The sequence below is a fragment of the Dama dama genome, chromosome 33 (genome assembly GCF_033118175.1).
Source record: "Dama dama isolate Ldn47 chromosome 33, ASM3311817v1, whole genome shotgun sequence".
In the NCBI taxonomy this organism is placed as follows: domain Eukaryota; kingdom Metazoa; phylum Chordata; class Mammalia; order Artiodactyla; family Cervidae; genus Dama; species Dama dama.
In genome coordinates this window covers 55,047,856-55,072,962 of record NC_083713.1, presented here as the reverse complement: position 1 = coordinate 55,072,962, position 25,107 = coordinate 55,047,856, and the positions used below count along the sequence as shown (strand labels likewise).

At 37.7% G+C, this 25,107-nt stretch overlaps 1 protein-coding gene across 1 annotated transcript in view; it reads left to right on the top strand.

The window, feature by feature from the left end:
* Positions 1-25,107, top strand: part of ARHGAP15 (Rho GTPase activating protein 15) — a 678,501-nt gene that overhangs the window by 92,463 nt on the left and 560,931 nt on the right. Inside the window, exon 4 of the mRNA XM_061135692.1 lies at positions 14,527-14,588. Within this exon, the coding sequence (XP_060991675.1) occupies positions 14,527-14,588 (62 nt within the window). The remainder of the gene's footprint in view (positions 1-14,526; positions 14,589-25,107) is intronic.

Sequence of the window (25,107 nt, the reverse complement as noted above, 5' to 3'; positions counted from 1 at the left end):
AATGGATGTATCTACTTTCACTCTTGCTTTCTATTTTTTTTTTTTTAATTTTTGATATAATAGCCAGTGTGAGATTGTTAAAATGTAAGTTAGTTCATGTCACGCTTTGGCTCAAATACCTCTCTGATTTCCAGTGTCTCCAGGGTAAAACCTGAAAGACATGAAGTTACTTACCAGACTCTACAGGACCCAGCCATGTCTGTGCTTCACCCTTTCCTCTCTTCCCCTGGCTTACTCTGCTTCAGCCAAGATGACCTTTTTACTTTTTCCTTAGGGCTGTTTCACCTGCTCTTTGTTCTGTCTGGCACAGCATAGTTCATTTGGCACCCAGAAATTTGTAAGCCTTGTTCCTTTTCATTGCATCTCTATTCAGATACCACCTTCTAAAACAGCTCTTCTCTACTCTCCCCTAAATACAAATGAACAAATTAAGAAAACCACCATTTCTGTACACACTCCTTTTCTCTTACCCTAATTTAATTTTCTCCGTACAACTTCTCACCATGTGGTATACTCTGCGTGTTCTTTTTGTCTGTCATCTCCTTAGAGTGTTCTGTGGGAGCAGGCCTGTTGTCGCCTATGTTTAGATCTTGGTTCCCATGATCATAATAGCTGTAAGAATGTAATAAAATTTCAGTAAATGTGCGTTAACTGAATGCACAAATGAGATAGTTATGAGATAAATGAGATAGTTAATGACTTTTTTTTCTACTTCCAGGCTTATAATACACAGATTTATACTTGTGTATTTTCTCTTCATTATCTCATCGTATATCTTGAAGTGTTAGTCATTTGTTCTAGTATATCTTAGGGTCACTCTAGATGTTAAAAATTCCAAGTTGAACCCATCATCACCTTCTTCTCAAATTGACTCCTATTTCCATTGACCCCACCTTTATTTTTTATACTTATTTAAAAGAACAAGTTACCTCTTTTTAATAGAGAAGACACTTTTAAAAATTTTGTTCACATTTAATTTTAATTTTTTTTAGTTTATATTGGAGTATAGTTGATTAACAATGTTGTGTTAGCTTCAAGTGTGTAGCAAAATGATTCAGGTATATCTATATATTCTTTTCCAAATTATTTTTCTGTTTAGGTTATTGCAGAATATTAATCAGCATTCCCTGTACTATAGATATAGTAGGTCCTTGTTAGTTATCTATTTTATATATAATAGTGTGTACATGGGGCTTCCCGGGTGGTGCTAGTGGTAAAGAACCCTCCTGCCAATGCAGGAGACGTAAGAGATGTGGGTTCCATCCCTGGGTCAGGAAGATCCCCTGGAGAAGTGCATGGCAACCTACTTGAGTATTCTTGCCTAGAGAATCCTATGGACAGAGGAGCCTGGCAGGCTATACAGTCCATAGGGTTGTAAAGAATCGAATACGACTGAAGTGATTTAGCACACACACAGTGTGTACATGTTAATCCCAAACTCCTAATCTACCTCATCCCTATTAGTAGTAAACATTTATCTAGGCTAAGAACACATTTTCTTTGGATCCTTTATTTACTCTATGACCCTTCATGTAAGTCAACATTTTCTGAAGTGGTTTCTCCACAGTGGGTGTGATGCTCTCATCTTTTTTCCATGTGTATAGGCACATGTTCCCCAGGCCTTTCAATGCTCCCGCCTCACCCCACTGTATCCCACCACACCTCTCCCACTGATTCTGCAGTAATTCCACACCAGCCTTCTTTAAATAGAAGCTTCATTATTTCATTCTCCTAGTCACAACTTTCAGCGGCTTCCTATTTTCTATAGCGTCAAGTCTATAGACTTTCTCACAGTCGTGATTTACCTTATTTATTATCTACTGCCAAATACATACCCTCAAGCCAGCAATAGTAACATGATTAAGACATGGCTCTTACGCTGAAGGAGCTCGGATTTTCTGTAACAATTATAGTTCATTCATCTCAACACTCTTTTGTGTTGTCCACTCTTATTTCATGGGTAATGGACTTGTTCCATGGCTAGACTATAAATGCTTTTAAGTTAGGGGTCATGACTTGTATTTTCTTTATTATATCATATTTCCCCTTACATTGTTTCTGGCACTAGTGTTTGTTTGTAAAAGACACACATGTCAATTGGTTTAATAATAAGATATTAAAGATTTATTAAAACAATACCATTGATTTCAGAGATTAATACATATATGACTGCTAATCATAGTGAAACACATTTTAAAAATTAATTCAATATAACAATATCTTGTTTTCAAAACTGACCACTTAGGTTTCAACGTAGAGAACATTTTCAAACCTGGAAAGTATTTCTTTGATTCCTCAACTTTGAATCAGGCAGCCCGTCTTTATTCTACCTTTCTGTAGCAGCTTTCCTTGCCTCTATCTCTAAATTGACTCTATCTCTGATCACATTGAAACTGCCTGTTTCCTTTTATCTCTCTCTTAATGCATTGTAAGGTATTTGAGGGGAGAGCTATGCTTCACTTACTGTTTTATTATTAAAACTTCATGGAAGGCCTGGCAAAGTATAGCTGTACAGTGAATAGAAAAGTAATGATGTTTCTTTTGTATACATTTGCCTTACAGAACAAATAAAGTACATATAAATAAAATGCTTTAAGTATAGCACATGCAAATGTCTCTCTGAAGTGTTTGATGAAACATGGCAAAAGTTAAACTGAAAATGAAGCTATATGAGTGTGTGTATGTAATATAAATATGTATGAAATGATATGTAATTTTATATGTGCAAATATATATGAGATTATATTTGAAAAATGACATAAACTTTCAAATTTTTACATGAAATGTGTATTATTTATGAATTTTAAAAATTAAAATTATGATTATTACTTAAATTTAACCAATAACTAATGGTACACTTTTGCTATGCCTATATATAAAGCATAGGCTGATATTGAAAGAATTAAAATATTCCAGAAACAGTTTTCTTAATGTACCTTCCTAACTTCAAGGCTATTTGTTGGTTTGTTGGCCGGTAGTTTATATGCCTTAACTCTCAATTCTCAGTAAATAAAACTTGTTTTTAAAAGATCTCAAATTATGGATAGTGTAACTGAGAAAAAATACATCTATGTGCTTAATACACTATTCTAGATGAGATCAACTTGGGAAAGTGGCATTGGGAACTACTGCTAGATAAAAGAATAAAAACAGTAATTTGTTGATCTCTTTAGCTTGCAGTCTCTCTAAATCTCCTTCCCTGCATTTCTATTCAGTCTCTCTGTTTACACACACACACACACACACACACACACACACACACACACACACACACATGCACACACAAGCTCTAAAAACTCTGTTGGAACTACCAACTAGCTTACTTTCTATGTCTGCATTGGGTTTCCCTGGATCCTTTCTATGAGAGCTCTCATTCTCCCTTGTGAACAGAGGTTAGATTCAATTTTTATTCATCAGTCTCTACTTGAATTAAATTGCTTATTTAATACTATTTTAAAGATAGAAATGCTTATCTTTTCCCTACAAGTCTTACTTATGAACTACGCCATTATGATAGACAATGAGAAAATAATCACCAATTCCTTCTAACAACAAATTTGGATTAATTTTTAATTATCCATTACTGTTTACATCAAAACTTGAATTATTTTTCCAGAACCTATAAAGCTGCTTTTATATTTGCCTAATAAAACCATATACTTATTTTTAACCTAGATTCAGATTTTTTTTCCACAATCTGACATGTTCCTTTCTTCTGTCTCTACATCTCTTTTTCTTTCCCCCATCCCTGCCTCAGTGTTGCTTCTGTAGTCATCCATAAGTTCTTGCAATAGTTTTCCTTGCCAGTACCTACCCGGATGAGCTACCATATATAAATGGTATGTACCAAAACACTTTAGAAAATAGTAAAACCCTTTAAGTATATGTTATTACTCATTATTTTTACCATCTGAATCTTTGAGCTTATTTATATCCCACATTTTGTGCTAAAAATCTCATTTCCTTTATCTCTCATATTTAGAACTTCTTTGAACATTATCCAGCAATCATGAGAGCCTTCGACTTTAAGCATAACAGACAAAAAGTATCCCATTCCACCCACTCCCTTTGGAGGAAAATAATTCACTGAGAGTGGAGTCTGCTATGGTGGGTGATCCCTAGATACTATCACCCTTCGGTAACCATACTTTACCACTTAACTTCCCCTTTAAGAAAGAAGTTGCAATCAACATGTTTAAACAGCAACATAATACATTTCTTTTGAATACTGGCAAAAATATATTCCTAGCTGGAGCCTGAAATCTCAGGGTGCAAACTACCCAGTTCACTGACAGCTGACGTCACTTATGCCACTTGGTATGCAAATCCATATGCTATCAATGCAAGAGACTAAATTATTTTCTGAGAAGCTGTGTTGTTTCTTAACCAGCTCTGTAACACAGTGAAGATTTAAAACATGAAACGTCAAATGTACTAATATGTACATTTACATCTTGTATATTTCACATTATAACTCTTTGTGAGACCTAATTATTTTCAGGGCATTTCCCCTTTTTCCTTTAATGAAATATTCAAAAAAACTAACCCTGTTTATAGCATGTTAAATCTTTATCATCTTTATGTTTATCAAAAGAGTATAAGGCATGTCTGGGGATAACCCTGCAGGAGTCAAAAGCCTGTGGCAGGTTTTAGAGAATCATCTGCTGCCTCCTGAGTTGGAAGGATTTGCAGGCCAGAGCTCAGGAAGTTGCCATGGCTTGAGGGCAAAGCAGGCTTTTGCAGATAAACCTTAAGTCACAGATTCTACCTTTTGGAGCCAGATATCATTTTGTGGATTAATTAATACTTGTGAGGGCTTTAAGGATGAAAGACATTGTGAGCATACAACATTTCTTATGTTAAAACAAAGGACAGCCTCTTTTGGGGGAATCGTTCTATTGATTAGGCTGTGCTTTCCTTCAATTGCAAAAAAAAAAAATGCCAAAAGCTCTTTAGTCTTTCAAAATTCTACTTTGTTAAGATAAAAATTAGGTTTTGGAAAAAGCACTCTCCCAAATCTTCAAGATGCTAGTATATTAATAATGTTATATAATTTAAGAACTCTTATACAAACCATCTCCAAGTTTTCATTGCTTTATGTGCCCTTCCTTTACTCAAACAGGAGTGTTTTTTTAATTTTTTAATTTATTTTCATTTAAAAAATCTTATCAGCATATAGATTTTACAATGTTGTATAGGAGTGTGTTAACTCCAATATTTGTTGAGGCCATCCCTGTGCTAGGTTTGGGTGTGATATGATATGCTAAATAGTCATGTCCTTTTCTGGAGGGGCTGTCAGTCCAGGGGTGAAGAGAAATATTAAACAAATAAAGAAAATCATAATTTTATAAATGCAAATTACATGACATGCTATGACAGCAGACAAACAAGTTTCTATGAGAGAGGGAGAGCCTACTTTGGATTAAGTATTTATAAAAGCACAATTTGAAAGAGCCATTTAAATTGAGATTTACAGGGTGAATAGAGTTTGTTAAGCAAATAACTGGAAGGATGCTGCAAACAGAAGGACTAGCAAGTACAGAGGTCTGGAAGTCAGAACAAAGTTGTTATATTGGAAAAACTGCATGAATACTGTACTGACTAGAAAAGAAAGAAAGAAAGTGAAGTTGCTCAGTCATGTCTGACTCTTTGTGACCCCAGTAACCTATCAGGCTTCTCTGTCCATGGGATTTTCCAGGCAAGAATACTGGAGTGGGTTGCCATTTCCTTCTCCAGGAGATCTTCCCGACTCAGGGATTGAACCCAGGCCTCCTGCATTGTATGCAGACGCTTTACCATCTGAGCCACCAGGGAAATGGTAGAATGACTAGGGATATAAATCTGGAAATGTGGGTAGAGGGAGACAGTTCTCAGATGATGGTAAGCAGTTTAGAAGCCATTAAAATACAAAAACAGGTTACAATAACTTTTCCCATCCAGGCCTCCATTTGAAATTCACTTAACTCTACAGTAGAGAACAAACACACAACAATGAAAAAGGTTATTAACATTGAGCAATCTTGTCTTCCCTATTGCTTTGACCAAAACTGGTTATAACAAAACAATTGAATTATGCTAATAAATTTCCCAGACAGTAACCAGAAAGACCATTCTCACTGAATCCCAATAGCAGTTAAAGAAAGAGCACCATATTTGCATCAATGGCACAAAGAAATAGAAGTCAGGGAAGAAGAGAGAAAAAAGGAAGAGAAAGGAGATGTGTTTGTACAGGACAACCTCCAAAAGACTGAATTTCTTGAGACAGAAAGAAGTGCCCTCATCAGCCTGTTTCCCAAATAGAACCTGGATTTTTTTGGTGGTGACCAAATGAAACACACTGGTTACAAGATGAAAGGCTATGGGGGTTCTTAAACATCAAATGCTAGCTTATTCAAGATGATATTTTGATGAGTTAAGGGTAAATAAATCAGAGACATGTGGGTAAAATTTCCCTTGAAATACACAAGGGTTTAAAATGATGGGGAAATGCATTTGGCAAAACATAATATGTACTTTGCCAAACCCAACATTTGAAAACCGGTTCAAGACATTCAGCAGAATCCCAGAGCACAACATGTTCTCTTATCCTGAGAGTAAAAGAAGGAGAAAACCCATGAAAGCAATGTACAATACACACTGCAGGGTATAAATAATTTGCATTCAGCAAACCATGCCTAACTTTAAGACCTGAAGCCAAGACCAGCTTTTCCAGATCTTTAAGAATGCCTAATTACTCCTTTATAGGCACTGCTCATGTATGACACAGCATCATTTTTCTTCTATTCTCCTTTTCATCTAATTATTGTTTTCAACTTGAGAATTTTGGTTTACCACTTTTTAAAAGTATGCACACACTTAATTATGTATCTTTGTTACACAGAGATTTTATGTTTCATGTCTCCAAGAGCATCATAGTTCATTTCCAGCTATATGTAAATTGGCCCTAAAATTAAGCATTTATATTTTAAATTAGTACTTTATATGATATATAGATAAGCTACATTTTGAAGATGATTTTTTTTCCCTTGTTTTTGTTTTTGTTCCACTACAAGACCACACACACGGTCAGCAGATCTGCTGTAGCAAGAAAGCTAGAGTCAATACAGAAATAATTGGAAACTGAGAAGAAAAAAAATGTAAGCAGTGAGTCCCAAAGAGGAAAGTAGAGCAAGAGAGGGAAAGCCAGTGAAGTTCGGTAGATGACTAAATTCTAGAGATTGACTGTACAGTAGGGTGATTATACCAGTTAATAAGGCTGTGTTGTACACTGAAAATTTGCTATGAGAGTTGACCTCACATGCTCTCACCACAGTAAAATTTTAAAAAGGTAGCTGTGTGAGGAAATGGATATGTTAAGTAGCTTGACTATAGTAATTATTTCACTGTTGTTGTTTGTTATTGTTTAGTCACTAAGTCATGTCCAACTCTTTGCAACCCCATGGACTGTAGCCCGCTAGGCTCCTCTATCTATGGAATTTCCCAGGCAAGAATTTTGGAGTGGGTTGCTCTTTACTTCTCCAGGGGATCTTCCTGACTCAGGGATCGAACACACGCCTTCTGCAGAGATTCTTTACAGCTGAGCCACCAGGGAAGCCCAAACATTTCATTATGTATATGTAAATAAAAATATCACATTGTACACATTAAATATATACATTTTTTATTTTAAAGACAGAAACATAAAAATAATTTTAAAAAGAAAGCCAATGGAAAGAATATACAAAATTTCTATTTCTGTGAGTAGTGGAAAAGTTAAGAGATTTAAAAAGGAAGAGAAACATCATTATGGGTTAATGTGATGTAACCAGATATCCTCCTTCTGTGCTTTATAATAGAAATGATCAAAAACAAGATTATCAGCAAAGTACTGTGATCAATCGAAAGTTCAGAAAAAATACAACGTGTCTAATTACTAAATTGGAAAAGTGTTAAATGCAAAATCTGTTTGAAAATTATAGTAGTTCATGTGTGTAGTTATGGAGATTCAATACAAAGTTCTCCCAGGAGGGAGGTTAGTCAGTCACAAACTTTCACAGGTGCTGCTACTTTGGACGGTTCTCTCCAGTTCAGGCCTGGGGCTTCTCTCAGTTTGGTGGATCTTGATAGATCATATGTATCAATATTATCAGTGTTTACAGAGATGATGATCCCTAGGGTTTCCTTGGTAGCTCAGTGTCAAGAATCCCCCTGCTAACGAAGATGTGGGTTCCATCCGTGAGTCCAGAAGTTCCCCTGGAGAAGGAAATGGTAACCCACTGGGGTATACTTGCCTGGGAAATCCCATAGACTGAGGAGCCTGGTGGGCTACAGCCCATAGGGTCACAAAAGAGACAGACACAACTTGACAACTAAACCACAACGGGATGACCTCACATAATGAAATTTCTAAGAATCTGCTGTATAAACTTGAAATCTGATTTATTAATTTGTAATGGTGCATATACTGATGTTGACTATGGTCCATCACATTCTATGTGAGAGGACCAAGGAAGCTGAATTAGGAGTCAGAAGATTGCCAGTGAACACAGGAATCAGAACAAAGGAGAAAAGAGTAACCGCTCACATATATCAGCAGAGCGAAGGCTCTGTTTCTGGTACTAAACATCAGTCTTTTCTCGTGAAAATGCGCTGAAAGTTTTAGATTCAATTTGTTTTCATTTATAAACATGTATTTCGACAGAATTCTTATAATGTACTGGTGTAGATGAAACTCTGTTGTTTTCAATTCTACTTATTCTATCTGAGAACTACCTGAAGATTTCACATAAAAAAATTGCAGTGTCTGTAGTTACAGTTACAGTCTGGTCTTTCTGCCTGATCGTTAGCATTAATCACAGGTTGTCTTCTGCTGTCTTGCCTTGTGTCTGGCTTCCAACTTAGGCTGATAAACAGGTGCTATCTGGATATCCCACCACCATTCATCCTTTTCATATGTATGTCAGCGCAGTTGTGTCTGCTGAGTACTCCCTCACTCCTAGCAGACTGGCTGGCATCCAATCTGGACAAATTGCTGATCTTTCCTGCCACTTAACATTAAATAGGGCTTCTGAGGAACACTGAACAAATAGCTCAAGAAGCCAGATTCAGCATCTAAAGACTGGTTGCTGTTTTTAAGTATGTGGTTTAGGAAATGTTACAACTTTAAAGAACTTCAAGCTGGCCTGGAACTTGGCAGGTGGTATCCCAAAGTGAAAGAAAAGACAAGTTTCAATTGATCAATCGTGTCTGACTCTTTGTGACCCCATAGACTGTACCTCACCAGTCTCCTCTGTCCATAGAATTCTCAGGCAAGATTATTGGAATGTATAGCCATTCTTTGCTCTAGGATATCTTCCCAACCCAGGGACTGAACCCAGTTCTCCCACATTACAGGCAGATTCTTTACCATCTGACCCACCAGGGAAACACACGCCTAAACCTAACATAATTTTGTAAATTACCAGAGGCAAGGCCATCTGGGTCCTAGATGACCAACATATTCCACTGTAAATTATAGATTACTGTCCATTCAAACCATGGGATTAACATAAAAGAGGAATAAGTAATTAAAATAATTAATATGGTACCATATATAAACCCACATGCAAAATACAGAGCAATCTTCTGCTTGCCCTAATACTTCTTTTGGCTCCTATGAGCCTCCTGGAATAAGTGATTCCTAGTGCCTGGAACATGAAAAAGTATTTCAAAATATGATGACAGGGAGTAATAAAGTAATTAAGTGTACATCATGGAAACTTCGCTTTTCAGCATGGGACTTGAATAATGCAGTGCGTTCAATATAGGAAACCTTACTGGAGTTTTCTATTCCAAGACAAAACTGTTCTCATCTCTGAGGTAACTGGAGGCAAGTATGGCATCCAGTCCCTCCAAAGAGGAGTAGGAGTATCTTGAAATGTGATCTCACAATGATATAAACCTCAGTGAGATTAAGCTTGTCCTATTAGTCTTTGTGGGGCTTCCCCAGTGGCTTAGCGGTAAGAATCCACCTGCAATGCAGGAGACAAGGGTTTGATCCCTGGGTCGGATAGATCCCCTGGAGGAGGTCATGGCAACCCTCTCTAGTACTCTTGCCTAGAGAATCCCAAGGACAGAGGAGCCTGGCAGGCTGCAGTCCATAGAGTCACACGGAGTCAGACATGACTGAAGTGACTATGCAGCAGAAACATTAGCCTTTGCAGTGCCCTTGTGAGAAGATCAACTGGTATTTAGGGGAAGGGGATGTTATTTAAAAATGTATTGAAAGAAGGTTGTATATCAAGTATGAAAAAAACAATGGAGAGAAATGAACAGACATGGGAATAGTTCATGATGGTTGTACATGTATATAATTACATGTAAAATGAATATGCAGATACACAGATATGTAAAAATATGCACTGTAGAAATAAATATAATAGGTAAAAGTACACACTAGAAGGATTACTAGTGTCTCCAGATGACCAGGAAGGCAACTTGGACTTTAGAAGATGCAATCCCACTTCTGGGCATACACACTGAGGAAACCAGATCTGAAAGAGACACGTGCACCCCAATGTTCATCGCAGCACTGTTTATAATAGCCAGGACATGGAAGCAACCTAGATGCCCATCAGCAGATGAGTGGATAAGGAAGCTGTGGTACATATACACCATGGAATATTACTCAGCCATTAAAAAGAATTCATTTGAACCAGTCCTAATGAGATGGATGAAGCTGGAGCCCCTTATACAGAGTGAAGTAAGCCAGAAAGATAAAGAACATTACAGCATACTAACACATATATATGGAATTTAGAAAGATGGTAACGATAACCCTATATGCAAAACAGAAAAAGAGGCACAGAAATACAGAACAGACTTTTGATCTCTATGGGAGAATGTGAGGGTGGGATATTTCAAAAGAACAGCATGTATACTATCTATGGTGAAACAGATCACCAGCCCAGGTGGGATGCATGAGACAAGTGCTCCAGCCTGGTGCACTGGGAAGACCCAGAGGAATCGGGTGGAGAGGGAGGTGGGAGGGGGGATCGGGATGGGGAATACGTGTAAATCCATGGCTGATTCATATCAATGTATGACAAAACCCACTGAAATGTTGTGAAGTAATTAGCCCCCAACTAATAAAAAAAATAAAAAATAAATAAAATAAAAAAAGAAGATTCCTTACCTGTTTTCTCTGGGACCTCTGTGTGGACATGCCTAGCAACTCTATTGCATTGATCAAAAGCCATGAAAACTGACTCAGCCTGTTTGATGGCAATGATGTCCATTTATAGAAGCCTAATATGAGAAATCCAGGCCCTGCCCTCAATCTCAGGTATCCTGAAAAGGTCCAGTGCATAGAGGAACATTACTTATTCAAGGAGAGAGAATTTTAAGGTATATAACCCAAGCCAGCTTATGTTGATTTCTCCCTGCAAGAGAGTATTAGGTTTCTACTTTCACATTTCCCTTCTCTTTTGAGACAAGTGGTCATCAATAATACATCTCTTGGAACTAAATATCCACCTGGTAGCCTTTTAGTGATTTTTTTTCTGAGGGGAGGCAATATTCTTAGCTAATAATGTATGCATAAAATTTTATTATGGGTTGAGAGATTTTGTAGGTTTTTGGTAGATAGATCCAGTCTTTTGGTAACTTATTTTCATCAGAAGAAATCTTAAATAAAATGGTAAATTTTATCTGTCATTCGTTCAGTTCACTTCAGTCTCTCAGTTGTGTCTGACTCTTTGTGACCTCATGGACTACAGCACACCAGGCTTCCCTGTCCACCACCAACTCCCGGAGCTTGCTCAAATTTATGTCCAGTGAGTCAGTGATGCCATCTGGTTATCAACCATCTATTATTTGTTACACAACAAAATTTTTAAATATACATTCATAAAGAAAGGGACATCTTATGTGATGCTAATTGCTCTTAAAAACATCTCTCTTCCAAATGTTTGTAGAAACTAGTGATGCCCAAAGTTAGTTACTAAATGTATTATATGGATTTAGGGGATAGACAAATAAGATTTTCTGGCACTAAAAGAAGAGACCGTATACATTAGGACAAAAGGTGATTAAAGCAAATGAATAGACATATCTAAGTACAAAAGAGGCACCACTGAATATCATGATTCTGTAAGTTATCTAAGAGAGCTTCCTTAAATTTTTCTAGGCTTGTGGAAAATATATTGAAATAAAAGAAATTCTCTGGAAATGTATCTATGTGAAAAATAGTATGCTATGATTATCATCAATCTTCATTGTCTTCATTATTTATTAAAATATGTATTCATCCAATATATTTTGAAAGCTAAGTATCATGCTATGTATTGTGAATATAATAAATCAGAAAAGAACTCTCTCATAACAGAGTGAGTCTTGTAAACAGACAGTTTTTTAACTTATGAAATTTTAGTGGTTTAGGAAAAGTATTAGTTGTTCAGTTGTGTCTGACTCTTTGTGACCCCGTGGGCCCCCTGTAGCCTGCCAGGCTCCTCTGTCCATGGAATTCTCCAGGCAAGAATACTGGGGTGGGTAGCCATTTCTGTCTTCAGGAAATCTTCCTGACCCAGGGACAGCTCACTCCCAAATATCTCTTTTTTTTAATCTATCATAATGCACACATAGTTGTTTTTTGTAGTTGTTGCTTGCTTGTTTGTTTGCTTACCCAGTTTCCTATAAAAATTTAGATAAACATTTAAGCAGCCATTCATTCATCATTTATCCACTCATTTGTTCAAACGATATTTATTATTGTAATTATTGGTGGCAGCAAGTACTCCATCTGCTGGGAACCCCAGTGTGAAAGGAAAAGTCACAGCACAGGCGCAGGTACAACCCAACAAGCCCTATGCTAGTGGTAACAGCAGCATGAAACATGAAGATTCAGAAAAGGGCATTTAAAAGAGATGGCAGGGGAAACATGGAAGAACTGGATAACAATGGGGATACATAACACACGTTAAAGTGGATTCAATATATTTGGAAATTTATGTGATGACAATATGGTGGGAGTGAAGTATCACAGTCAGGAGAAAAGCATGTAGGGTGGCCCTGAGGGGTATGGTCCTTTGTTAGTAGGCAGGTGACTCCTAAAAGCTTTCAGCATATAGTATGGGACACGGGTCAAGGTTGTTGGCAACTCACCAAGATTGAAAAGTTGCAGCAAGAGTAAGAACTAGGGATGAGAAGAGTGCAGGACTGTCAGAGGAAGGTAGAAACAGGGCACTAAGAAATTAAAACATCTGCTGCAGACTTTGATGGGAGTCAGTTCAGTTCAGTTGCTCAGTTGTGTCCAACTCTTTGTGACCCCATGAGCTGAGGCATGCCAGGCCTCCCTGTCCATCACCAACTGCCTGAGTTTACTCAAACTCATGTCCATTGAGTCGGTGATGCCATCCAGCCATCTCATCTTCTGTCGTCCCCTTCTCCTCCCACCTTCAATCTTTCCCAGCATCAGGGTCTCTTCAAATGAGTCAGTTCTTGGCATCAGGTGGCCAAAGGATTGGAGTTTCAGCTTCAACATCAGTCCTTCCAGTGAATATTCAGGACTGATTTCCTTTAGAATGGACTGGTTGGATCTCCTTGCTGTTCAAGGGCCTCTCAAAGGTCTTCTCCAACACGACAGTTCAAAAGCATCAATTCTTCGGCACTCAGCTTTCTTTATAGTCCAACTCTCACATCCATGCATGACTACTGGAAAAACCATAGCTTTGAATAGACAAGCCTTCACTGGTAAAGTAATGTCTCTGCTTTTGAATATGTTGTCTAGGTTGGTCATAACTTTATTCCAAGGAGTAATCGTCTTTTAATTTCATGGCTGCAGTCACCATCTGTGACTGGGATGTCACTGCATCACAACTTACATTCTGTATATATTTACCCTGGGACTCCACAAAAATCTCTGCAGAGTGATAAGGAATAGTTGAATCTCTCTTAAGCAATATGCAGTTATATTAACAGTGAAAGCCAATAAATACAAATAGGAAAGGAAGCAAGCCTACCCCATGGAGGAAGATAATGAGATAATGCTGCTACAGTATTTCTTGGTAGCTAGCTGAACAAAATGCATGGAATGTCAGGGTTTTAAATGCTCTTCCAGTTTAACCAGCTATCTGGTTCTATTGAATTTTTTACTCTCACTGGCCTCAGCAGGTACATAGAAGGGAAAGTAGAAATGAGGGGTGAAAAGGAGAAACTTTTCCAAGGATGATAAGTAAAATTAAGGAAGGCATTAAATTTATCTTTGTTTTACCATTTTTAATCAATTTTGTAAGCAAGTGACTTCAATGCCCAGAAGGAAGTGTGAGTAAAGGTGTATCACTATTCAACAAATCATTCACATTACTCTTTGTAATCTTTCTTTTGGATACTTAACATCTTGTAATGACTATAATCTTGCAGGCACTTCCCATAAGCTATATATGCATTATTGATGAAGTTCTATGACTGGAAACTTCCATCACTGCAGTGACTGTTGGAAAGCATAGGTTCATTCAAACTAATAATGTGTATGAGTTTGTCACAGTTTTAATATATGCATTCTTCTTACAGATGGTTGAAAAAGAAGGTTATCTTCAAAAAGCTAAAATTGCAGATGGAGGAAAGAAACTAAGGTAATAAACTTTTTTTTAAATTCACTTTTATATAACTATGCTAGTTCTCTATCTCCTCAATTTGTGTCGCTGTTGTTGTTTATAAAGGTAGGCCCTATGGTGTAGGACTAGAATATTCCTCTCTGTTATCACTAAGGTCAACATTATTTTTAATGTAACTATAGTTTTCCAACAATGCACTACATTTTATTTTATTGCACAGAGTATGAATGAAGTGCTTCATGACCCCCTAAAACTTGAAATTAAAAAAAATATATGCAAAGAAATAAGAAAGTGGGTCTTGATTTCTGTGATTAACAGATTAAAGGATGAGGGGACCCATTTTGCAGTATAAAAAATCTCCTATAATACATTGAGAGCATAATTTTTTGAAGGATGGAGGATTTGAGATACATTTGTTGCTCAATAAAAATCATTTGAGAAAGAAATGAGAGAAAAATAATATCATCTGTTAGATAAAAAGTTGGAAGTTCCTGCACTTGGAGATGAGAGTGACACAGAGTAGGTTGAGAGAAATTAGACAATGCAGGAAGAATTTCCTTAGGTGACAGGAAGAAAAACTTTAATAATAAAAAATGAGGTTGATAAGAGAGTAGTCAAAGATGCTACATATTTTTTTTTAATATATGGCTATTTAGAAGTAAACATCTCTATTTTAGAATGTCCCCTATTTCTCATGTAAGTCTTATTATATACTTAGTTTTGTGCTAGGTTAAATGCAAACTGCAAAGGTATGTAGGAAGTACTCACAGGGGGAGACAAAGCATTTATTCACGACTATATAATTAACAATTAAAATCATAAAGGATAAATGTACTAATTAGCTACACAATGGGACACCTATTAATTGTATAATATAGTTTATTACTGGGATGGAACTCTGGCCAACACTAGAAAATGAAGTATGTTATTGTTTGCCTGCTATAATGGAGTAAGTATATATTTATTCGAAATAAGTAAAATTGGAGAAAACTATCATCCATAATTCCACTACTTAAAATAACTCTTGCAGTTTTAGAGAACAAATTCTATTTTCCCCCCATATTGTGTTTTTAAAAACTCTTTTAAAGAAGAGCATTTAAAATATTGTGCTTTATTCTGGGGTAAACAGGGCTTTCAACCTTCTCCTAGACTACTTTTCTGCAGTATCTCTGCAGCCAGCCTCCCTTGAAGGGTCAAGGAGGGAGATACACAGGAGACAAGATCAAATGCAATACTGTTTTCAAAGACTCATCTAGTTCAGGCTCCAGTGGAGAACCTGACTTAATGTGTTGAGTTCTGAAAGGGCAGTAGGGATTCTTTTGACTAACCCAACCTAGTGCCAACTTTCCCCTGGACTTCACTCCCAGGTATATTAGCCCGTGGAAGGAGTGTGGAGGGTGCAGCGATAAGCCTCCCCAGGATAAACCAAAGCCCTTTCTTACCTTACCAGTGATGTGGACATCACAGCCAAAGAAGGATAGAAAAGGGCTTGTCAAAGTTACCACTTCAGCCTTTCCCTGAGGCTTGGTAGGAAGGAGGAGGTGATAGCTTTGGTAGGTCTTGGACCCCAGCCTCATGCAAGGAAGACGAGGAGATCCTAATAGGGATCCCAAGCAAATTTTGTACAGTGTCCTTGCCCATAAGCCCTCCATGATCCATTCTTGTAAAATGTTTTCCTCGAAGGTGGTGTCAAGAAAAATTAAAGGAGCAGAACCAGGCCTTTTCCCTCACCAGCTCGCATGAACAACACTTTTTTAGGTAGCTTCAATCAGTGTGTATATCATTTTGTATTTGTCTTGTTTGTTTGTTTAACCAGTTTACATGCCATTTATGTGTTCTAGTTTACATTCATATGAACGTTAGTTTGTACTATGTTTCATTGTTATTTCAATCATCTTACATGGAATTATGCATTCTTTCAGCTTTTTTTCATTTAAAATTATATAAATTTTAGTTTTCCTTTCTTTTTGTTTTTAAGCTCAGGTGCACAAATTGAGTTGATTATCCTCTTCAGTGTGTGGCCTTGTGTTATCATCTTTCTGGGCAAGACTCCTAGCTGTGTTTACTTTCTTCTCAGTCTCCATTCCTCACTTCAATCCTCGGTAGAATGTGTGCTCCTCAAATCCAGTCTCCATAAATTTATTTGGCTATGTGTGTGGCATACTAGAAAACAGCATGTAAGTGAACATGCTCTGAATTGCAGAAGTCTTGCGGGTCATAGGGTCCTCCCTGGTGGCGCAGCAGTAGAGAATCTGCCTGCAATGCAGGAGATGCAGGAGACACGGGAGACATGGGTTCAATCTCTGGGTCAGGAAGTTCTGCTGGAGGAGGAAATGACAACCCACTAACTATATTCTTGCCTGAAAAAACCCCATGGACCGAGGAGCCTCGCGTGCTACAGTCCATGAGGTCACAAAGAATCAGACATGACTGAGAGAATGAGCGCTTTGGGCTATAAGCTTCATTCTGTTTTGTACTACTTTCATTCAACATTAGTCAATATTAGGGTTAGCTATCTACAGCTGTATACTTAAAACAAGCTAATTTCTTCCAGCTTCTACCCATTTTGCCATTGTGTGCACACATCAAATTTTACTTACAGTCTTCCAGGAGTGGATACTTAAATTGTCCCTACTCCTTCCATCCCAAACAACATTGCAATAAATGACACATGTATGTCTCCTTACAAATATATTAGGTAGATATATTCCTAAGTATTTTATTCTTTTTGTTGCAATGGTGAATGGTATTGTTTCCTTAATTTCTCTTTCTGTTTTCTCATTGTTAGTGTATAGGAATGCAAGGGATTTCTGTGTGTTAATTTTATATCCTGTGATATTACTGTATTCATTGATTAGCTGTAGTAATTTTCTGGTAGACTTTGGGACACTGTGGGAGAAGGCGAGGGTGGGAGAATAGCATTGAAACAAGTATACTATCAAGGGTGAAACAGATCACCAGTCCAGGTTGGATGCATTAGACAAGTGCTCGGGGCTGGTGCACTGGGAAGACCCAGAGGGATGGGATGGGGAGGGAAGCGGGAGGGGGGATCAGGATGGGGAATACATGTAAATCCATGGCTGATTCATGTCAATGTATGGCAAAAACCACTACAATATTGTAAAGTAATTAGCCTTCAACTAATAAAAATAAATGAAAAAATAAATAAATAAATAAGCAGCAAAAGAACAAAACAAAACAAATATATTAGGAATTCTCTCTGAGGCATAAACCCAGATGGCTCAGTGGTAAAGAATCTGCCTGCCAATGCAGCAGACATGAGATCAATCCCTGGGTTAAAAAGAACCCTTGGAGAAGGAAATGGCAATCTACTCCAGTATTCTTGCCTGAAAAATCCCACGGACAGAGGAGCCTGGTGGGCTATAGTCCATTGGGTCACAAAAGAGACGTGAGTTAGCGACTAAACAACACAAAAGGACTGCTTGATGGTAAAGACACATACAGGTATAAATCCATTGAGTGCTGCTGCCAGACTTTCTCCAGAATGAATACATCAGTTCATATTCTCTTCACAATGCAGAGATCACCCCTCACCACACTCTCATTGGTATATAGCTTTAAAAAAATTCAGTTTTGCAAGTTGATATCTATAGAACATAGTGTTGCTTTTATTAATATTTTTATTTCTCTGGTTGGTGTTTCAGTTAAGTATCTCGCTTTTCTTTTCTTTTCTTTTCTTGTGACAATTTCTAATATGCACCAGGTAGTATATACCGTGGTCAACTTTTATGTTAAAATTATAAAGACTTTATAGATTGAAAATTGTAGATATAGTCAACATGTTTAATAACATATGATATCCTACAATGTTGATGGTACTATAAAGCACCAAGCCATTTCTACATTCCTCTTTTGTTACATTTTTAAGTTGATTCAAGTTTATCCTAAAATAGTTATAATTGCAGTAAACCTACTATTGCTTGCTTTTACATTTTCTTAACAGAAATTCTAAGCCTAGATGTCTTGATTAAATCACAAGACTGTATTTGTTTTAATGACTGTTATGTATAGCCCTACCGCTTGCCCAAGGAGTCTGTATGTTTTTGTAACTAACAACAGAATGACCAATTTAATCATAGCTGAAAAGTTGTGTAGTTTTTATCCCACTGATAATTTAGTAACTGTTCAGTAGCATACCATAGTTGCTATAATTTGTATTTCTTATGTAAAATTTCTTGCCATGGCCTTGTCCCCACTTATCAAGGAACTTTGTATCTTTTTATAAATTTTAATGTGTTATAACAATAATAACAGATGCTTATTCTGTGGAGTACTTGGATAATTGCTTTCCCAGTAACACTGAAATGATACTCTAAAACAGGCTATGTTTAGAGTGTTCTCAATTTTACAAATGGAGAAACTTGGTCACTTGTACCAACCTCTCCTTCTTCCAATCTTACTCTATGTATAGTTGGTATCAGAGTTTAGCTGTGTCCTCTGTATGAAGTAGGTTAGATTTTTCCCTCTTGCTAGAAGATGTTTGAGGCCAGGAAGCAAAACCTGTCCTTTTATTTCATACCGTCAGCTGTACCAAGGGTTTCAACTGTCACCTAACAAATACTATTGTATTAATCTCTATAAATTTTACAGGCTTCCCTAGTGGCTTAGTGGTAAAGAACCCACCTGTCAATGCAGGAGACATAAGTTCCATCCCGGGGTCAGGAAGATCCCGTGGAGAAGGAAATGGCAACCCACTCCAGTATTCTCGCCTGGAGAATTCCATGGACGGAGGAGCCTGATGGGCCACAGTCCATGGGGTTGCAGAGGAGTCAGACACGACTTAGTGATTAAACAACAAGAACAATAAATTTTCTACTCATAAATCCATGACAGATCATCCACATCATGTTTTGTATTCTTATTTTCTTCCTTCCCCTCTTCCTGTTCCTTTTCTTTAACGTCCTTCCCTTTTTCATGTATTTTTTTCTTTCTTTTTAAGAAAACTTTGACCTATCTCTGAATACAGCAAGCGTTGGTGGAAAGTAGAACGCCTTGGCTATATCTTACATCTATAAAGGGCCATGAATTTAGCTTTATTTTGAAATGAAGTTCTAGAAGTTTCCCCAGACAGACAGGATTGAAAGCCAAAGACATTCAGCATTCAACTGTAGAATTTTCTTTGTGAACATTGAAAGTGTGTTTTTCTGATAAAGTTTAGAAATTCCTGCATTTTGTTACATCTGTTCCCAAAAGAGAAGTAGCTCATGTCTCTCTGAAGTTCTCGGAGACCTTAGCGAAGAGTTGCTTTCAATTCTTTAATTTATGAAAGGCCCCTGACAGCATGTATGCTTTCTGTACCCTTATCTCTCCTACTTCACCTTTCATTTTAAGCCTGCCCCTTCGTCATCTCATTTGTGGCATGTACATCTTATCACATGTGGCTTTCCACTCTACTCTACTCTTCAGAGGGAGTGGAAAGAAGTACCTGAGGATGAAAGGATGCACAGAAATGTATTTGGAAAAAAATAAAAGTAGATTATTGTTATGTCTACCAGTGTTCATTTTTATCCCAGAGCCCCAAAGCTATTAAACCTTTGTTTTTGTTTTTCTTTTCTTCTTCTTTTTAAACAATTGTTTCTAAGAATAGACTTTCTGTGGAACATGGTACTAAAGTACCCCCCTAATGTAAACATTATTATTATTTTAGCCTTTTCTGCTCAAGATCCTAATGAATTCTTCCAGGTTGCGTTTGTCTTTCTCTCTTTTTATGTTCAGTACTAAGGACAAGGGGGAAAGTTTGGAGAGTATGGAATAGAGAAGTTATTTTGTAAAAGGTTCCTTTAGTTTCATGATTTCCAACATATATGCTATTATAATTTCCAACTTCTAGTAACCCTATGAAAATAGAAAGCTTTTACATTTCTTGCAGTAGTGACAGTGATGTATATATTTATACACCGGTGTCTCTTTGATTTTTTTTATTTTTAAAGTAGAGGCAAACTACAAAAAGCTTAGGATATGAGACAAGAAATGTGTTCCTTGCATACCAATTTGACAACTAGTCAGAATATTTAGCAGTGTCTAAGTGATTGTTCAGTAAATCAGTCAAGGACACTGGAGTAAATCAGTTTCACCCCCCACCAGGGGTGCAGAATCAACTCAAATCCAGTGTAACTAAGTCAGATAACAAGCAAGCAACAGCAAAGAGAGTCTGAAATTTACAAAGTAACCTCACATCTATTTTCCTTTGATTTTCTGGTTTGCCATCATGTCATTACCAAAGGAGGCACTGGAGAGGTGAGTGTAATATATAAAACTTAAGTGTTAGGGTAGATGAATCGGTTCAACATGAGCCCAAGCTAACAGATTCTAACAATGATAACAAATATTTTAAGGGCCATTTTCCATCAAGTGTTCTTCAGATGAGCAGTTACAAAGTTGCTCTTATTATGTGCTGCCATCCGGTGTCCATTTCATAGAATGCAAAGAATTTTTGGTCAAGCTGATGTTTGTGTTTAGTTTCTTTGGTTTGGGGTTTTTTGTTTGTTTGGTTTTGGTTTTACTTTCTACTTTGACAAGTCAGGATTCATTTTAAGAATGTTCTCTAAAGTGTCACTTGGAGAAGATGTCCCACCAATTGCATTAACTGCTTGTCCTTATTAGAAGTTAGTTCTTCCTCCTTCTTAATTACATTAAGGATCCTCACCACCACCCCTCCCCCATCTTAAATGTGATATCTTGTGACAAAACTTTAAAATGAATACCTGCATTTATTGTCTCAGGATATATTTCCTGTGCTGAATCACTAGTATTAATGTCAATCCCTTACCTAATTGCTATCTGTAAATTTATGTGGAGGCTCTCACCTATTCCTAGGACATCTGACTTACTGAAGTTGGACATTTCCTGACCTATGTGTCTTACTTAACACACAAGTCAATCCAACATCTAGGTTTTTATCTGTGTGGAAAAAAAAAAAAAAAAAGAATGCCCTCAAATTTAAGACAATGAAATGTTGATGCATTAATTGGCTCCCATCAATGGATGACATTACTTGCTGGCCATCTTGGGAAAGTAGGGCTGAAAAGGCTCCCAATTCAGCATTGCAGAACAGCCCAGATCAGCCTAAGAAGTAGCCTTGCTCCAAGGAGAAAGATGTTCAAGGACCTCTTTAGCAAATAGTAGGGAGACTTCCTCTCTCAGGGCTATCGTGAGGCTCTCCACAAGCACAATATGACTGAGGGAGAGTTATGTGCCATCTGCTCTAGAGATGGTTGATGCAGCAGAATGAGTGTGGCCTTCAAGGTTCAGAAGACTTGGCCTGAATCCCATATTTATGACTTTGATGCCCTTGGATAGGATGTAACCTCACAACGCCTCAGTTCTCTTATCTGTAGTGTGAGGATTATCACCCACCTCCCAATGCTATTTGGATAATTTATTTGTTCCCATGTTTACTACCCGTCTCCAATGAGTTAGAGGTAAATGCCTTGAGGTCTCTGCTGTTTGCCTTTATATATGCAGTCTTTGGAATTGTATCTGTCCTGTGATAGATGCTCAGTAGATACTTGTGACTGGCATGTGGATTAAATTACTTGACTTATACAAACTATCAGTTGCCATACCTAGCACAGGGTGAGAACTGATGCATGCCTACCAGCTTATCTTATTGACACACATCTGAGAAGTCAGGAAGCCCTCTAGAGAAAGCTCAGGTCATGCCACTAGAATTGTAAATTAGAAAAGATGTATTAAACCAGGAACATTAGATAGTTTTAAAATGATTCTATGAAAGACTTGTCAAAGCACTTGGCAATTAAGTAATAAATAAGGGAAATGCAAGAAGTAGGCGCTTTGTAGCCCTTTTGTCGCTGGTGGTGTTCAGTCATTAAGTTGTGTCTGACTCTAGATGTGTGATGCTCCTGAAATTTGAGAACCTATATATTCTTTTACTCAAAAACATTTGAGAACTTCCCTGGTTTAAGTTCCCAGTGTTTAAGACTGAGCTTCCACAGTGGAGGGCATGGATGCAGTTCCTGGTCAGGGAAGTTCCACATGCCCTGTGGTAAGGACTCCCCAAAACCACCAAATATCAAAACATAACAACAAGAAGAAAAGAAAAAAAAAACTTTGATGAGCACTCATAAGCACTCACCATATGTCAGATGTGGGCTTCCCTGGTGACTCAGTGGTAAAGAATCTGCCTGTAATGCAGGAGACACAGGTTTGATCCCTGGGCCAGGAAGATCCCCCGGAGAAGGAAATGGAAATCCACTTGAGTATCCTTTCAAGGAAATCCAGACAGAAGAGCCTGGCAGGCTACAGTCCATGGAGTCACAAAAAGAGTCAGACGTGACTGGATGATAGCATAACAACAACAAACACAACCCACAGATACTGTGCCCAGGAGTGGAAAAGCTCTAGGAGGTCAGGCATGGTGTTCCCTTCTTTGAGGGTGCTAGGAAAGTAGAGAGACTTTTCTTCCCATTCTGAAAATCACTTCTCCTCAAAAGGTCTATTTAAAAGTCCTGTGTAAGTAAGCCCTCTAAACTTGAAGGAGCTACTCACTTCCTGAGTTGAATCTCAATATACTGAAAAGCTGTCACCCATAAGGATTTGATGGCATGTAGAAAGCGTTAGAATTTCAAGTCAAGGCAAAACCTTGCCAGTTGATCCAATTCACACTCCTTCCAGAGCTGACAGTGCCATCTAAATGCTCATTGTGTTAGAGTAACTGGTGAGAAGCTTTTCTGCTGCTATCCTGAGAATTACAGGTGACACAGAGGGCCAAACACATCAAATGGGGAATAGACTTGAAAGATATTGTAAAGAAAATAGCTAAGTCTTTATTCAGAAGATAAAGGTCCTGACCTATGTCATAAGGTAAAAAAAAGGATACTCCCAGTAGGTGAATTCTCAGTCACTCCTACACGAGAGGCTTTTGAAACACTTTCTGGTTTTAGACTCCCTACTGAGTACGTGTGAGTCTGCTCATCACAAACCGGAATAACCCCCTAGCAGGAAAGAGACAGAGGTGGTGTCATAGTTAGAAGCACACCCCTGCTTCTGGCTTCTTCTGAGCAGTTGAAAGGCTCATCATTAGCTCCTTTTGGTATATGCTAAGTTGCTTCAACGTGTCAGACTCTTTGCGACCCTATGGACTGCAGCCCGGGCTCCTCTGTCCATGGGATTCTCCAGGCAAGGATACTAGAGTGGGTTGCCATGCCCTCCTCCAGGGGATCTTTCAGTCCCCAGGATCAAACGCATGTCTCCTGCGTCTTCTGCATTGCAGGTGGATTCTTTAAAGCTGAGCTACAGGGGGTGGAGTGGGAGGGGGGCAGTCCATGAATCCTTTAAATCAGTTCAATTCCCAAGAGGAAAAAAAAGCACTTGAGAGTAGTGGGCGTTTGACCAATCCTTCTAATTATCATTAGATAAAATAGTAAATAAGGCAGTCCAGATGACTTGTACCTTGTCATAGGCTCTGCACTCTAGCTTCTATAGCTTGAGATTTAGGACCAAAACTATGATGAAAGCCGACATGGACAATCTCCTTAACCAAGAAAATGGTACAGTCATACATTGGAAGTATGGCTGGTTTGGATCCAGGACACCTCCATAAAGAGAATAAAGCACCAAAGAGAGTCATATGATATTTTTGGTGTCCCAGCACATATAAATTTATGTTTATATTCCACTGTAGTCTATTAATAATGTAACAGCATTATGTCTAAAAAACAATGTATATATCTTAATTCAAAAATACTGTATTGCTAAAACATGATGATCATCATCTGAGTCTTGATATGACTCACAAAAGAGTGAGTCATAATATTTTTTTGCTGGTGGAGGGTTTTGCCTCCGTGTTGATAGCTGCTGACTAATCAGGGTGGTGGTTGCTAAAGGTTGGGGTTGCTGCAGCAATTTATTAAAGTAAGAAAATAATGAAGTTTACCGTATCAATTGACTTTTCCTTTCATAAGCGACTTCTCTGTAGCGTGCAGTGCTGTTAAAGCATTTTACTCACAGTAGAACTTTCAAATTGGATTCAGTCCTTTCAGACTCTGACACTGGTTTATCAACTACACTTATGTAATATCCTGAATCCTTTTTTGTCATTTAAACAATCTTCACAGAAACTTACCAGAAATAGATGCCATCTCATGAAACCACTTTCTTTACTCATCTGTAAGAAGCAGTTTTTCATCCCTTAAAGTTTTTCATGAAATTGTAACAATTCAGTTGCATCTTCAGGCCCCACCTCTAATTCTAGTTCTCTGGCTAATTCCACCCTATCTGCACTCACTCCTCTGCTGAAATCTTGGAACCCTTCAAAGTCATTCATGAGGATTGGAATCAACTTCTTCAAAGTCCTGTTAATGTTAATGTTCCTCTTTCCCTGAATCAGAAATGTTCTTCATGGTATGAAGAATATTGAATATTTTCCAGAAGGTCTTCAGTTTACTTTGCCCAGATCCATCAGAGGAATCATGACCTATGGCAGCTATAGCATTACCAAATGTATTTCTTAAATAATAAGACTGCCTGGTTCATGGGCTGCAGAATGGATGCTGTG